This window comes from Equus caballus, chromosome 1 (assembly GCF_041296265.1).
Source record: "Equus caballus isolate H_3958 breed thoroughbred chromosome 1, TB-T2T, whole genome shotgun sequence".
Lineage (NCBI taxonomy): Eukaryota > Metazoa > Chordata > Mammalia > Perissodactyla > Equidae > Equus > Equus caballus.
The window spans coordinates 100,629,353-100,645,196 of NC_091684.1; the positions used below are offsets into that span (position 1 = coordinate 100,629,353).

The 15,844-nt window shown below is 54.4% G+C and overlaps 1 protein-coding gene across 3 annotated transcripts in view; it reads left to right on the top strand.

Annotated features, from left to right (window-relative positions):
• MAT1A (methionine adenosyltransferase 1A) overlaps window positions 1–15,844 on the top strand; it is a 28,290-nt gene that overhangs the window by 5,496 nt on the left and 6,950 nt on the right. The window contains exons 2-7 of one of the 3 annotated variants that reach the window (XM_070266015.1): window positions 5,359–5,710; window positions 5,797–6,117; window positions 9,294–9,371; window positions 10,150–10,272; window positions 12,723–12,835; window positions 13,190–13,333. In XM_070266015.1, the coding sequence (XP_070122116.1) occupies window positions 6,024–6,117; window positions 9,294–9,371; window positions 10,150–10,272; window positions 12,723–12,835; window positions 13,190–13,333 (552 nt within the window). In that variant the 5' untranslated portion in view covers window positions 5,359–5,710; window positions 5,797–6,023. Of the gene's footprint in view, window positions 1–1,844; window positions 5,711–5,796; window positions 6,118–7,750; window positions 9,372–10,149; window positions 10,273–12,722; window positions 12,836–13,189; window positions 13,334–15,844 lie in introns of those variants that run through there. The other 2 variants (XM_001501462.5, XM_070266023.1) reach the window with 2 other exon arrangements.

Consider the following 15,844-nt stretch of genomic DNA (forward strand, 5'->3'; position numbering starts at 1 on the left):
CCCTCATGACAAATGACATTGAGTGTCCCTCATGTACTTGTATGCCTTCCTTGGAGAAATGTCCATTCAAGTCCTTTGCCCATCTTTCTGTCTTCCTTCTTCCCCCCCACCCTTTGTCTCTCTCTTTGTCTCCCTCTTTTTCTCTCCCTCCCTCCCTTTATTCCTTCCTTTCTGTTGTTGAGGTATAAGAGTTGTATATATATTCTGGATACCAGACCCTTATAAACATATGATTTGCAAATATTCTCTCCCATTCTCTAGGTCATCTTTTCCCTTTCTTGATAGTGTCCTGTGAAACACAAAGGTTTGTAGTTTTGATAAAGTGTAATTAATCTATTTTTTCTTTGGTTGCTTGTACTTTTGGTATCATAAGAATTGATTGACAAATCCAAGGTCATGAAGGTTTACTCCTGTATTTTCTTCTAAGAGTTTTAGCTCTTATGTTTAGGTCTTTGATCCACTTTGAGTTAATTTTTGTATCTGGCATGAGGCAGAGATTCAAGTTTATTCTTTTGCAGCTGGATATCCAGTTGTCCCAGCACTGTTTGTTGAAGAAACTGTTTTTTCACAATTGAATGGTTCTGGCACCCTTGTTGAAAGTCAGTTGACCATAGACATTTGGGTTTATTTCTGGGCTCTCAGTTCTATCCTGTTGGTCTGTGTGTCTGTTCATATGTCAGTACCATATACTATTTTGATTACTGTGGCTTCGTAGTAAGATTTGCAATTGGGAAGTGTGAGTCTTCCAACTTTGTTTTTCTTTATCCAGAGTGTTTGGCTATTTAAGGTCCTTTGCAATTCCATGTTAATTTTAGGATAAGCTTTTACATTTCTGCCAAAGAGGCCACTGGGATTTTGATAGAGATTGCATTGAATCTGTAGATTGCTTTTGCTAGTATCGCCATTTTAACGGTATTGTCTTCCAATCCATGAATATGGGACATCTTTCCATTTGCTTAGGTTTTCTTTAATTTCTCTTAGAAAGTCTTTGTAGTTTCCAGCATATAAGTCTTGAACCTCCTTAGTTAAATTTTTACTAAGTATTTTATTCTTTTTGTTGCTATTGTAAATGGAATTGTTTTCATCATTTCCTTTTCATGTTGTTTGTTGCTAGTGTATAGAAATACAATCGATTTTTGTGTGTTTATTATGTATCCTGAAACTTTGCTGAATTAGTTTATAAGCTCTAATAGTTTTGGTGGGTTTTTTTGCATGTGGATTCCTTGGGATTTTATATCTATAAGATCGTGCTGTCTGCAAATAGAGATAGTTTTACTTCTTCATCTCCAATTTTGGTACCTTTTGTTTCTTTTTCTTGCCCATTTGCTTTGGCTAGAACTTCCAGGACAATGTTGACTAGACGTGGTGAAAGTGGGCATCCTTGTCTTGTTCCTGATCGGAGGGGAAAGCATTCAGCTGTTCTCCATCGAGGATGATGTTTGCTGTGGGTTTTTCATAAATGCCCTTTATCCTACGGAGGAAGTCCCCTTCTTGTCCTAGTTTGTTGAGTGTTTTCACCATGAAAGAGTGCTGGATTTTTCAAATGTCTTTTAAAAACCTTGTTTTTATCTTTATAAAAGCGTGTTGTGTTGTACATTATATTTTGACCCCTTTTCACGGACTGTTATATTGCTGCAGGTGGTTCATGTCTCCGTGTGTGACGGTGTCAATGTTCTGGCAGCTGAACGGTATTCCAGAGTAGGAGTATTTCTGGAGATGGGTTTACCTTTCACTGTGTAAATATTTTGTTTGCATCCCTTAACAGAGGCTTAGTTAGCATAGGAGATGGGTCATTTTTCTGGGTACCAGTCAGCAGGCAGCCTTAAGGAACTGTCGGTGTGCAGCGTGGTCCCAAGCTCTGGAGGGCGCGTTGTGGGAGGGGGGCCCAGCCACTGCCTAACTCAAGCGTGAGACGAGAAGGAGGGGGGCAGAGTTGGCGATCTGTGGACGTGGACTGGGAGGGAGAATTCCATGGCACCACTGAGAAGGAGCTGATGATGGATGTGGGAAGCTTGACACGGATGTTAAGGGACCAGAAATTGAAATAACCTCTCCAGGTTTCAAGCCCCGGTAGCAGTTGGGGGGTATGTGTGTTTAGGGGAAGGGATGATTCCAATAAGAAGAGCTGTGAAAGACGACAGTGCGTGAATGGATTTGCGTTGTGTTCTGTGAACGTGTCCGAGCCGCGCCTGTTCCTATTCAGGTCGACCCTGAATCAAGGCAGGAGTTTTAATGCTTCTCTCAGATTTTGGAATCCTCTTCCTCCCATCTAGCTTGTGTTTTCCCATCACATGGAAACTCCCGCTGTCTTGCTGTCTGTGGGATACTTCCTGCCGAGCCCTGCTGCTCTGCAACGGCTCCGATGACGCTGTGGCTTCCTGGCTTGTCCTCCCCCTTCCTCCATGCTGCCTTTGAAATCCTGTGATTCCTTTGGGGTTCAGCTCATGTTCTGCTTTTCCCCTGAAGTCTTTCTACAGTTCTTTCTTCCTTTCTGAATAGCTTGGACTTTTTACTGAATGAAGGTCATGAATTGCTGAAATTACCTAAAACTTAAAAACTGTACAGTCTGAATTGATCTTATCTTTCTTTCAGAAATAAGATATTTATGTTCCAGGATTACTCTTGTGGGAAAAGTTTGTGCTTCGGTTAAATTAATGAGGGCAAAAGAAATAAATCTTCTTGAAAACATCTTGTCTGGTCATTATGCCACTTAAGTGAGGGGAACTTCTCACCACCGTGTAGAAATGCTTGCACTTAAGCAGCCTTTAAGAGGCGGATGACACTCCAGTTGTGCATCCAGAGTTTCAGGCCATCAGACCCGCCCTTTCCTCTGCCTGTGGCACCGCCACCGGGCACAGCTGTCCACCAGCTCAGCTGCCTCGTGGCGTTTCCTGTGGTCAGGTCCCTCGGAGCCCCTTCGTGAAACTGGTCGCTGTGGCTCACACATGCTGCTGGGTGGAAACGTAGTCCTCCGTCTGGTACCTCCCATGAGAGATTCATCAGGGGCAAACCTGGCTGGAAGGACACTTATCTCCAGAGCCAAGTTTCTTCAGAGTCATGTCAGTGAAGATTGAGTTGCAGGTTGCAGGTCGGAAGTGGACCAGCTGGGGGCCTTGGACACGTGGAACTGGACTTGGGTGGTCAGTGGGGTTTGGGGGGGCACTAGGACAGTTCACGTGTGAGGGAGAATGGGACAGTCTGTGCGTAAAGGGGGCATTAACTGAGTTTATGATGGCAAATTTGGGCTACGCTGTCCTGTGGGTTCAGCTGAGCAGTCGGCCTCTGCCGGGATCTGCCGGTCCTCTCTGAAGGGGCAGGCTGAAGAGCTGCTTCCACTCTTGGCTGAGGCGCTCTTCTTTCATCTAACTGGTAAACTTATTACGAAGGGGCATCTTTGGCTCATCCGGCATTGCCGGACCCTTGTTCACAAGCCCCCAGTGAAAGGGCGTCTTCCCTGCAGCGTCTTAGTGACGTGAGACAGCTGGCGAAGGTGGACAGTCGAAGACATGCAGCCGCCGGGGAGCGACTGCTTCAGGGGCTCGTGGTGTACCCTTCTCATGGGATGCTGTTCAGTACTGAGAAGTGGGGTCTGTCCACACGTAGAGATGTGAAAAGAGGACCATAGGATATTGTGGGGAAAAAAGCAAGAAGCAAGTTATGCGTATCTGATGACCTATGTTTGTTCAGAAAAAAAATCCTGTGCACGTGTGGAGAATTCTTACTAAGACAGCGTTACGTCGTGTGCCTTACATTCCCCGCGTGCCAGCACTGTGCTCAGTACTCACACTCCTGCAGGATCCGACTCAGTTCCCACCACGCTGTGCGGTGGGTGGTTACTAACCTGCTTTACAGATGAGCGAGCAGGAAGCCTGCCCTGGGGCAGAGCAGGCCGGACCCAGCGGGCTCCAGCCCCGAAGCCTGCTCCCAGCCACCGTGCCTGGCACTCCCTGGGGACATGATCTGCTGGGAGAATGGAGTGGCTAGTGTCTGGCAGGGATGTCATGTGAGACTCATGCCCGAGAGGGTCCTGACCCGCTGCCTCCCGATCCTTCCCTCACTCTGCTTTTGTGTCCTGGCTGCAGGAGCCTCCTGCATCTGTTTCTGAAGGTGCCACTGCTCTGCAAGGACACCCCTTCCCCTCCAGTGCCCACCCCCCCCACACCGCCCGGGATGCTGCAGTTCATTTCGGGTTCAAAGGGCATGAGGCCGCTTTGTGTCCTGACTTCTTGCTACTCAGGGAACCTTGATGAGTACTCGATACTTAACTTCGTCTTCTCTCAAAGCAAGTTCAGAACATAATGGCTACGGGTCTGACTGCTAGGGCACCCTAGGGCCGCAGTTCCCATTAAACATTAGCTCACTTTGCCTCCAGGTTTGAAGCCAGTGTACCCAGAAGAAATTGACAAAGGGACAGCGATGTTGAAATGTTTTAAGTGCAAACAGGAGGATTCCTGTGTGCTGACAAGGATGAGGCTGTGTCGTCTAAAGTCCTTATTTGATTCCTCCTTTTTCATCCCTTCCCGGTGCCCTTTTCTTCTCTGAGCTTTCACAGTCTTGTGCCTGAGCTCGACAGCTCACTCTTTGTTAAATGTGTCTGATTAAATATGTGTATGTAAAATGTCACTTTGACATAGTTTTAATTCCCTGGAGGGACAGTGCTGCCACTGCTGAGAAAATGAAAAAATGCAAGATTTGGAGCACCAGAAAGTATTCATCTAACATGTTATTAAATATATTTAATACATATTTAAGTATATATTTATGTTTATGTGTCTATATCGCAGGCATCTGGTGCCTAGCATCCTCAGGGGGCTGCTGCGTCCTGCCTTCTGCTCCCCACAGCCCCGTCTTTGCTGCACGAGGTTTTGGTTGATTGCTCTTTATTGCATCCAGTGGGAACCAGTTCCTCCACCTGTTCTCGTTCCCTGTGATCTCGGTTCCCTCTTGTTCCTTGGGCCTGAGGATGCAGCTAAGTCAGAGGGTGGGAGAGAAAGAAGTGAGAGATGCTGTCATTCAGAGCGTGAGTTGGTTGAAGACATAATCCTGTCTACTTCTCTTCTTGGTCAAAGCAAAGATAACACAGAGTCCTGTGAGCAGGATGTCCATCAGGTCGACAGGACTGAATATCTAGATTTTTAATTGATCATCTGGAAGCTTTGGGACAGTGGACTCTGATAATTTCCCTGTAAGGAGTCTGTCTCTTGAGAACGTTGTTCTTCGTCACCTGTCCAGATACATTTTTACTGTCTTGCTTGTTAACGTGACTGCCGGCATCCTGGAGAAGCTGGTCTCTATTAGCAGAAAAGTGTGGACTCAAAAGCTTTTCCTCTAAAATGAGTCCGTTGTGTAATATCCCAGCTGCCTCAGAACACAGGTGCTGCTCTTGCTCCAAGAAGGTGGAGGGGGACGCGCCAGATCCTGACCAGGCGTGGGGGAGGCGTGGGCCCCGCCAGCGAAGGCCGCTGGTGTTGCAATCTCAGCCTGAACCATATCTCTGGGAAAGAGTCCTGCCTGTTAGTGTTCCTGAGAAGCCACGGCCCCTCACCCCCCGCGTGGGGTGTTGGCCTTGGAGAAATGTGGAGGTTAGCTGCAGAGCTGAAGCGCGTCCACGAGGAGCTTCATTCTGCAGAATCTACACAGCCTTCCTCCCCACACGTCGACCAGAAGCTCAGGCCTTGGGAAATCAGACTAAGGACCGAAATTCCTCAAGGTAAGAGGACCCCCCTCCTCCCCAGAAATGGACTCCTCCAACTTTCTCACATGGTTATTCAGGCACTTTCACTTTCCCATATATAGGAGTCACTCAGGAGCGAGCTCTGACCAGTCGGAGGGAGTGACACATCCCTGTTTGGCCCCTCCCTCCTGCCCATCCTCGCTTTCCCCGCGTGCTTGCACGCAGTTGGGCGGCGGTGATCCAGGGGCTGTGCCAGAGGCAAGCCTGTTGGGTCTAAAGAAAAAAAGTCAGGCAAAGTCACAGCATTAAGACTGTTGCCTTGAAGAAGCGAGTGGAGAATTGTGAGAAGATGAACGGACCGGTGGACGGCTTGTGCGACCACTCTCTGAGTGAGGAAGGGGCCTTCATGTTCACATCGGAGTCTGTAGGAGAGGGGCACCCAGGTGAGTAGGCGCCGGGACCCACGGCAGCCTGTCGAGGGGTCCGTTTCCTGGAGGTCCTGAAAACAACTTGTTAGTTATTAGAAGGGGTCTCTGGAGGAACAATATGAAGTGCTTTCTATTCTATTGATTTGTAGTTTTGTAAAACAGTCACTCAATATGCAAATGATAAACTGTAAGTGAGTGACGCCAGGGCTCCATGCCGCTGCCCACCACCTGCGTCTCGTCACGCAGGGCCACAGCAGAGAACACACACTGGTCGGCTAGACATGTCACACGTAGAAAGTACCGTCAGATATAAACTTTATGTGTGTATATATATATATTTTTTTTTGAGTGAAGCTTTAACTTGTCAGTGAGCAGCTCACGTCGGCAGAGAGCGTTTCCTGCAGACCGTGGGTCACTAAGTTCTGCATGTGAAGCGCGTGCGGGTTAGAAAGGGCCGTGGCGCATTCCAGTGGGCCTGGAGATAGGTCTCTGGTCCTGGAAGTCTCAGACGCATCGTATGAGGGGAGGGCAGCCACCTCCTGACGTGGAAGGAATGGAAAGCAGTGTTTTGGTCCCTGAACGGAAGGTGGACTTGAGAAATGGGGAACCAAGAGAGCTGCTGTCGCGACAGCAAAACACATCAGAGCCCCTGGGACAGAGTTCTCCCACTGCAGGAGCGCCAGCATCGCCCAGCGGGCCCCATCCCCGGAGTTTCTGAGGCAGCAGGTCTTGGGTGACGCTCAAGAATTTGCATTTTTAGTAAATTCCCAGGAGATGCTGATGCTGCTGGTGTGGGAACCACGCTGTGAGACCCACTGTCCCGGGAGAGCCCTGGGGGCCAGACACACTGATTTATGTGCTTTGCCGCTTTTTCAAAATTCATTTGAATGTTTGAAGTTTTTGGTAACTTATGACCAAGTCTACTGTTTTCCATCTTCCTCATCCTTGTTCTCTCTCAGAGACTTAACTCTCGTACCTTGTCACTTAGCTTTAGACGTGTCAGTGCTACTCCTTCCACCTGCTTTAGCCAGCGATTCTCAGCTGCGGGCGATTCTCAAGGATCCCAAGGGCATCTCGTAATGTCTGGAAACCTCCTTGGTTGTCACAACCGTGTGGGGAGCGGATGTGAGACCGGCCGTCAGTGGATCGAGGACGGGTGTGCTTCTAAACGTCCTGAATGCACAGGGCCAGCCCCCACAACAAAGAATTTTTCAGGCCCCAATGTCAGTGGTGCTGCTGCTGAGAAACCTGGGCCTAAACTGGGTTTTGCACGTGACTTAGCTCAACAGGATGCAAATGCCCTCTTTTGCTGTGAGCAACTTTACAAAGTTGCTCGGTTTACTGTGCTTGTAATCTCAGAGGCACTGCTGTGTCTGCCACGTTCTGGACAGCTCCCTGGCTTGTGACGACTGTATGTCGTTTGGCAGAAGGCACATATGTAGGATTTGCTCCACCTGGAGGCAGTGGGTGCTTCCGCACGCTGCGGCCAGTGGTCCCATCACACACACAGCAATGTGCTCAGCGGAGGGAGGGGAAGATCCCAGCCAGTCAGCCGGTGGCCGTGTCCACTGCTGGGCAGCCCCGCAGCCCGTCCCACCCCCCACTCATTTTCCTCTAAGGCTTGGTGATGTGCTGCTTGTCGTTCCAGTGCTGGATTCCTGTCCACCAGAAAGATGAAATTAATGCTTCTTTTTCAACTTCCGAGAAGACCAGCTGTTGGCTGTCTTAAGGCTCCTCAGTGACAGTGACAGAAAGTTTGAAAGCCTGAAGACACGGGCGTGATCTTGGGCTGTGGGGCGATCTCATACCCCTGCTCCACCCCAGCTTTGCTCCTAGCACCCCTCATCCCACCCCACTGTGTGCACTGGGAGCACGTGCCCCTGTCTGTGAAATGAGCAGAGTCGCCTGTGTCGGCGTGTCCTGGGAATCCTGACGGGCTGGCCCAGAGCCGGTGCGTGAGCAGCAGGAGGCCATTGTTGGTGGGTGTGCAGGGCACAACTCAGACAGACGTGGATTCACAGCTGGGACCTGCCCTCGGCAGGAGGCCAGGTCGCAAGCACAAACGTAGGTTTAGTAGCGGTTTCGGAAGAGAAGATGAAAGAATTCACCTTGAATGGCAGATTAACGGACGTTTTTCATTACAGAACTTAATATGCACTTTTGAGAGCAGAACTGCTTGATTCTGGGTCTGCTTTCTTAACTTAAAAACTTAAAAAAAAACAAGAGGGATACAAGGACACTTGGAGGTGATGGATATGAGGATTACTTTGATTGTGGTAATAGTAACAGGAGTGTAGACATATGTCCAAACTCAGCAAATTGTATGTATTAATTATATGCAGATTTTTTGTATAACAGTTATATCTCAATAAAGGTGGAAAAAGCTTATTGATTTATTAAGAGCAGCCTCTGTGGGTGTTCTGGTATGTGTCAATAGAGCACTTTTATTTCTGAATTTGTGGCCACTGACAGTTCACAGTTCACGTGAAAGAGCCAGAGTGTGTTTGTGCACTCGGTGGTCTGCACGCTCCACCAGGCACAGTCTTGAAGGCGAGCAGTGGACGAGTGAGGTCAGATGGCAGCTCCTGTGCAGTTCTGTCGCCCCCCCTGAGACTGAGGGGTCAGACAGCTCTTTGAACACCTGGCCCCGGGGAGGGTCTGAGAGCAGCAACGGAAATGTCCTGTGGAACAGCACTGCCGCCCTGAGGTCTCCTGCAGAGTCCTTCCCATGGGGCTGCGGCATTGGGCGTGCTGCCAGCACACGGCGTGCATCTCGTGGACCCTGCGGCACAGCGTGAACGTTTGTCCATCTGATTTACACCTCGGCACCTAGAGTCACTGATGTTATTGGGACTTTTCTAGATGTTAGGATTGAAGGAAATACGCTGAGCAATGAGAGACTTGTTAGTACAATGTGCGTGTTTTCTGTGTACATGCGTGTGAATTGCTTTAGAGTCAGAACTGGTTTGGGAATATATTTCTTTTTTAGGGAATTCTGTGAGTTTATATAATATGCATCATCTAAAATTAGACAGAAATAAAAGTGTCAAAATTTTCTAATCTCTCATATTTAAAAAAAGTGTCCTCTTCGGTGGATTTGCTATGTACACTGATGAAGCATCTAGCTATTTAACATTTCAGTGTGTTACACCCGCTGTGTCTGTAACTCACGCCTGCTCGTTCGTGTGCAGATAAGATCTGCGACCAGATCAGTGACGCGGTGCTGGACGCCCACCTCAAGCAAGACCCCGACGCCAAGGTGGCCTGCGGTAAGACGCACCCCAACCTTCCCGCTGGAGCCTCGGGGGGCTGGGCGTGAACCTCTGCCTGTACTGAGGCCTGGGGCCCGGCAGAGGCATGGCCTCCAGGGCCTGGGGACAGAGGGGGTCAGGTCAGCCCTTGCACTACACTGAAGGGGTCATGGGCGCAGCCGAATCGGGCCTTGGCCAGGGTCACAGGGCAGCACTGCCTGGTGTAGAGCCCCAGCCCCGTCTCCTTGCTGTCTCAGCACCATGTAGACGGGTCCTTCCCTCTCCAGTGCATTCAGCACACAGGGTCCCATGTCCCTCTGGGGGAGACTTTGCTGAGGTCTTCGTGGACAGCTGGGGGGCAGGCCGGCCTAGCGCCATCCTCGCTCAGGGTCCCACTCCCTAAAGCCCAAGTGGCGTCGGCAACAAGGGGTGGGAGAGGCCTCACGCGTGTTGACCGCATTCTTCCTGATGACTGCAGACTGCGTGGTCTCGCTTCAGTCCACACAGCAGTCTTCTTATCTTCATCCAACAGCTGGGGAAACAGGCTAAATAGGTTGTTCAGGATCACAGAGGCAGCGAGAGCCTGGTGTGGAAGCTCAGCGTGAAGATTCTTTGCGAGGCGTGGCTCCCCCAGCAGCGCTGAATGGCTGGCAGGCGTGCTGGGGTTTCCTCCTTCCATTAGCCTTAACCTCTTCTTTTTGGAGCTTGTCCCCTGTGAGGCTCCGTGCCGGCCTCCTCCTTGTCCCCGTGAGAGGTCTGGCCCCCTGGCACGCAGCCACCATGTTTCTCCCTGCAGAGACGGTGTGCAAGACGGGCATGGTGCTGCTGTGTGGGGAGATCACCTCCATGGCCGCGGTGGACTACCAGCGGGTGGTGAGGGACACCATCAAGCACATCGGCTACGACGACTCTGCCAAGGGTGAGGCGGGGCCCCGGGCCTGAAGGACGCGCCGGTCCCTGCCAGGCCCTGATGCTGAGTCAGAGCAGGGCGCCCTGTCCTTGGGAGGTGCACATACCACCAGAGAGAAGCATGCCAGCCCAGCCGGTCAGGGTCCAGGGGTCACACTCTCTGGCAGCAGGGTGGCAGCCCAGGTGACGGTGCTCAGCCGAGCCAGCCCATGATAGTTGGGTGTTGACTTTAGTCCTGGTCAAGGTCCTGACTTCCTGGGCCTTTGGAAGAGGAAGCAGCGCTGAGTGGCAGGTGCCCTCTGGGGCCCGCATTCTTTGCCAGGCCCTGGGGCCGGCCTCCTGTTTGTGTCGTCTGCCTTAACGTTTGAGGAGCTCGGCTGCCCTTGTGCAGCTGGGGAATGAGGCTTAGAGATGGAATCGTTGGTGTAAGGTGACACAGTCAGTAAGCGGCTGCCCTGCTGCGAACGCCTGTGCTTTCTGCTAAACTAGGCTGCTTCCCGTTACAGATGAAGGATGCTGATGGCAGGTGAAGGCTGGCCCAGGCAGGCTCCAGCACCAAGAGTGTGGGGGCGTAATGCCCCGGGAAGGGGCTCAGATCCTGGCGGGGATGGAGGAAGAGGGGCTGAGAGCCACGAAGGACTGAGGGCCCAAAGCAGATTCCAACGTCTAAGATGGGCAGGCCAGCAATGGGCCCAGCCAGGGGGTGTCTCGAAGGACGTGGCATGAAGGCTGGATGCCGAGGGCCTGTGTATGCTGACGTCCCACTTACCGGGTGTTTGGGGAGACGTGTGGCACCTTTGTGGGTCCAGGCAGGCTGGGAGGATGCCTTGTAGCTTCATGGGTGAGAGAGGCACGTGCTGTGTGAGGCACAGACACGTGGAACTGCGGGCTCCCCTAGAGGACTCCCTGGAGCACATGGAAGTTTCAGGGGTGTATCCAGAGTCACTGGGAAGAGAGCCAGTGAGCACGGGGAGCTCTCCCAGCCAGTACAGGGGCCCCCCTGCTTGGCCGCCGGGTGCCCGGCCTGTCGGTGGGCCTGCTCCCGGCGCCCAGCGGCCAGGGGCTCACAGCTCCTCGCTGCTCTTTGCTGGGGGGTTGCCAGGCTCGCTGCCTTTCCAAGCCCTGCTCCCCTACCCATAGTCCCCTAAACAAGGTTTCCACATCACTCGGAGCCCTGGACTGGTTTTCAGTGCTGCGAAGATTATTTAGAGAGTGATTAGGTGAAATGCAATGTTTAGTGCAAAACTGGCGAGTCTTCCGCTGCTCGCTACAGGCTGTTCAGATTCATGCGTTCAGAGCCATTCGGTGGGAACAGGAGGCTGCAAGGACGAGGTGGCCCGTGCTCCTGGGCTGGGGGCACTGCCCACGGTGTCCACGGCAGAGCGGCAATGAGGGGCTGTGCCAGGGCCGGACATTTCCCAGAGCTCGTGGGTTTGGGCGTGCGGGAAGGAAGGAGTGTCCGCGGCCGTCGGGCCTCAAGGAGGTGGGAAAGTGGAAACGCCCCGTTTACGGCTGAGCCCAGCCCGTGGGCTGGAGCGGGGTGGGAGGGCTGTGGGCTGAGGAGCTTCTGTTTGGCCGGTTTGGCGGTAGGTCCCCACTGAAGCGTGTGCAGCGACAGTAGGTTGGTCTGGATTTGTGTGTTTGTAAGCCTGTCTGGCGGCCTGTGGAGGGCAGAGACTGGGAGGAGGGGACAGTCTGCTGTCACTAATACGTGACCCGGTGCTGGGCCCCTGCGTGTTGTAGCTCCTCATTCACACATCCCGGCAGCTGAGTCCGGGGGGGCTGTGAGGACCGGCAGAGCTTGGTCTGTGCGCCGTGGCCCCTCATGGGTCCCCGGGGTTCCCTGCACCCGGCTGGGGAGCACCAGCCTCCCTCTGTACCGGGGCTTTGGGAATGGGCAGACGGGCCTCGGCCTCCAGAGGGGCGCTTTTCCGTCTTGCTGCAGGCCCTGCGCACAGCTCGGGATCCGAGGGCTCGACTCCAGGAACCTCTGGGTCGTCGCTGTGCACTCTTCGTTCAGGCTGTGAATTCTTGGTGTGCGCTCACGCCTGGGCGCTGGGGGCGGTGCTGGAAGGGCCCTTGATGTCCACCCCTCACCCCGACTTCGGCCTGGGTCCTGGGAGGGCCCCCGGGAGCAGCGAGGGCAGGGCCGTGCGGCGCCTGCCTGCCCTTGGCTCAGAGCAGCGTGGCTGTCGCTGCGGTTCTGTGCAGGATGCAGACTCTTGACGGAGGGAGAACTGAACACAGAAAGATGCGCTGCAGAAGCTTCTCTTTGGCTGGCGAGCTCCACAGAACAGCGCGGGGAGATAGGGGCCTTCCCGCTGCGGGCCTTGGCCCCTGGCCACACTGATCCCGGCTCGCGGGAGACCCCCCCAACCCGCCCCCCGCCTCGGTGCCTGCCCGCGTGGGGAGCTCACAGCCTCCTCGACGCGCCCTCAGGCCTGCCTCCTCTGTGCCTAGGCTTCGACTTCAAGACCTGCAATGTGCTGGTGGCACTGGAGCAGCAGTCCCCGGACATCGCCCAGTGTGTCCATCTGGACAGAAATGAAGAGGACGTCGGTGCTGGAGACCAGGTCCCTAGGCACTGGGCATGCAGTCGTTGTCTGTGCCCTGACTCTGCCTTGTGCCGAGGCGCTAGCCGGGGAAGTGCATGCGTAAAGGCGTAATACTACGTGGGATGGACCCCACGTCCTGGCGGGGAGCTGTGTGCCTGGAGAGGGCGGGACACCTCCGCTTCCGGGCAGTGACTTGGGGGCGTGGGCCTGTCTCCCTGTCCCAGAGCGTTAGGGCTGGGCCCCAGTCTGCCCCCTGCAAGTGCCCCGTGCAGATGCCACATGCGTGAGGCCCCGGGCCAGGGTACCGCTGAGTGTCGGCCGTGGCCGCAGGGTCTGCAGTGGGTGCAGTGCTGTCGCTCTCTCCCTGCGCAGGGCTTGATGTTTGGCTATGCCACGGACGAGACTGAGGAGTGCATGCCCCTCACCATCGTGCTCGCGCACAGGCTCAACGCCCGCATGGCCGAGCTGAGGCGTGCCGGGGTGCTGCCCTGGCTGAGGCCGGACTCCAAGACTCAGGTGGGCCTCCTGTGCCGCCTCTGCGGGGCTCCGGACGCGCATGGCGAGCACCCCCGCATCCTGCCCATCCTCGTCCTCGAGAGGAGCAGATGTTCAGTCCGGGCGCTCAGACAACTGTTGATTGTGAAAAGAACTATTTAATGAAATAGGTGTTTTCTCCCCCCTACATTTTATTACGAGGAATTTAAAAAATCTGGAAAGAACAGTTCTAGATGTTTCTGCTTTCTTGGCGTGTGTTGCCTCTGTTATGTGACCCTCGCTCGGCACCACCTGCTGCTTAACCGCGTCAGAGGGTGTTGCTACCTGTCCGCAGACAGTCCCGCCTCGAGCAAAGCCTGAACATGCCGTGAACGGTCCCGTCAGCACCTCTCTCTGGCCCTTTCTCCATGTTTCTCATAAAAGGGCTTTACCTTTGCTGTTTCTGACCCTCCGTGCCCACGGGCCTTGACCTCTCCGCTCCCGCCCCACTTAGATCCTAAGTCTGTACTTGAAGGTGATGGTGATGCAGGTGTCACAGGCGCCCGGGGTGGGGGGTGCTCCTCTCCCAGGGCCCTGGTTTGCCCTCCCCTCCCCGCCCTGTTTTGCCCTGACCACCCCTCTGCTCCAGATGCCTTCCTGGCTCCCCTCCCGGCTCCCCTCCCGGCACCCTTCCCACCCTTCCGTGGGTTCTCCACACTTCTCCTTCACTCTGTCTCTCCTGCCCTCGCTGTGGATCCAGGGTTCCCCTCCACGCACTCAGATCTCCGGCATCTTCCACCAGCCCCATTTCCCATTCGCCCCGCAAACAGATGTGCTCGGAGACCACTCAGCTGAGGAACCCCACCCCACCCCTCCGTCTTGCTTCCTGCAGAGCACACGCTCCAGCCCGTTCCCCAGGCCAGCTGGCCGGGGTCGGCGCTGCGCCCTCCCAAGGGTCTCCCTGCCGGGAAACTGCAGTTCATTCCCCGTGAGCTTCACTTTTAATATCCTCACGTCTGCTCAGCACCTTCTACGTCTGTCCACTTCCGTGGGGCGACATCCTACTTGTTGTTCTGGCTTTCAAAGCCTTGCTTGGTTTTCCCGCTTTACCGTCCTCGGCCCCCCTCCCCATCTGTGTTAACCCTGCTGTTTCACTCAGTTTGCCTTGTTTCTTGGTGCTTGTCCCCTGTGCTCCACTCCCACCCCTCGCCTCCCTCAGAATCCTGTGCATCCCTGGGCCGCCGCGTGCCCGCCCCCCCCGCTGGTTTCCCTGGCAGCCTCGGGCTGCTCTCGCTGCGGTGCTTGGCATTTGGCGGCAGGGTTTCTAGCTCTCATGGTGCCTGCGTCTCTGTTCCCTTAGTCCGCGTGCACAGAGACGCCTCTTCCTCACCAGCTATGAGGCAGCACAGGGCAGAGGCTGGGGCAGGGAGGCCGCTGTGGCCTCGGGACGCCCGCGTCGTCCATATGACCCCCACGGGGAGGTGAACTGCCGGCATCCCCGGGTGTGCTTTGAGGTTGTGGAGCATGACAGCTAAAGTACAGAGATGACGATGGCACAGAAAGAAAGGGGCACGTGCTGTTGGCACCACTGCCCCATCCCATTCCGGAGCTGTGCTGTGAGGAGAAGCAGGGTGGAGTGTCACAGAAAGGGAATCCTGGAGCAGGGCCGGGAGGAAGGGAGTGGAGCCACCTGTGTGAGAGCGAGGACCTGAGGCCCCACCTGTCGGTGGCTGCCGTGGCTGGGCCTCCTTCGCTGTGTTCGTGATGCGCGGTCTCCGGGTCTCCACCACAGCCAGCTGGGTTTCCCTTCCTGCAGAGATAAACCGAATTCTCTTGAAAATGCTACTTTGGATGCCAAAGTCTGCCTCGCTCCCCTACACAGGCGGGCCTGGGCTGGCGAGGATGGGGTGCAGGTGTGGGTGTGCTGACAGCTCCCCACGGCCCCCTGGGTGAGGCCGCCCCACCATGGGGAGCACTGTGCCAGGAGCAGTCTCCAGGCCTCCTCTGTGCCTGTCGGGGAAGGGTTTTCACTGTCTAACTGGAGTGCTGACCGTGAACAGGATGGATCTTTCCACCTGAACAAATTCTTGCTGCTGATACTGAGAACTGAGTGGCCACCCAGGTGCTATTTCTGACCCTGGTCAGAGTTGTGTTTTCCATGGAGTATTTTCCCCATGTCTTGCTGACGTGATGAGATGAGAGTGGTGCCTGGGGCCCTCTGCTCTTCCCCAGTTCTGTGGTCATCCAAGGATGCTGCTGGGCGTTGGCTCAGAGTGGGGGATCCGGCAGGGGGGCAGTGGAGACCGGCCGCAGGGGCTCCCTAGGGTGTGGCCTTGCCCTGAGGCTGGATGCAGCAGACGTGGTCCTGGAGCTGGCACAGGGCCTCGCCCCCTGGGACCCCTCTGCGTCTCTCCAGTGCCCTCTCACAGGCCCCGTGTGTGCAGTCAGCGCTTGTGGTTGTCTCAGTTCACAGATGTCAGTGCGCATCTACCCGCCTCCCCAGGATCACACCCTTTGGACAGGCTCTTTCTCCTCCTTCCTCTGGGCCCACCC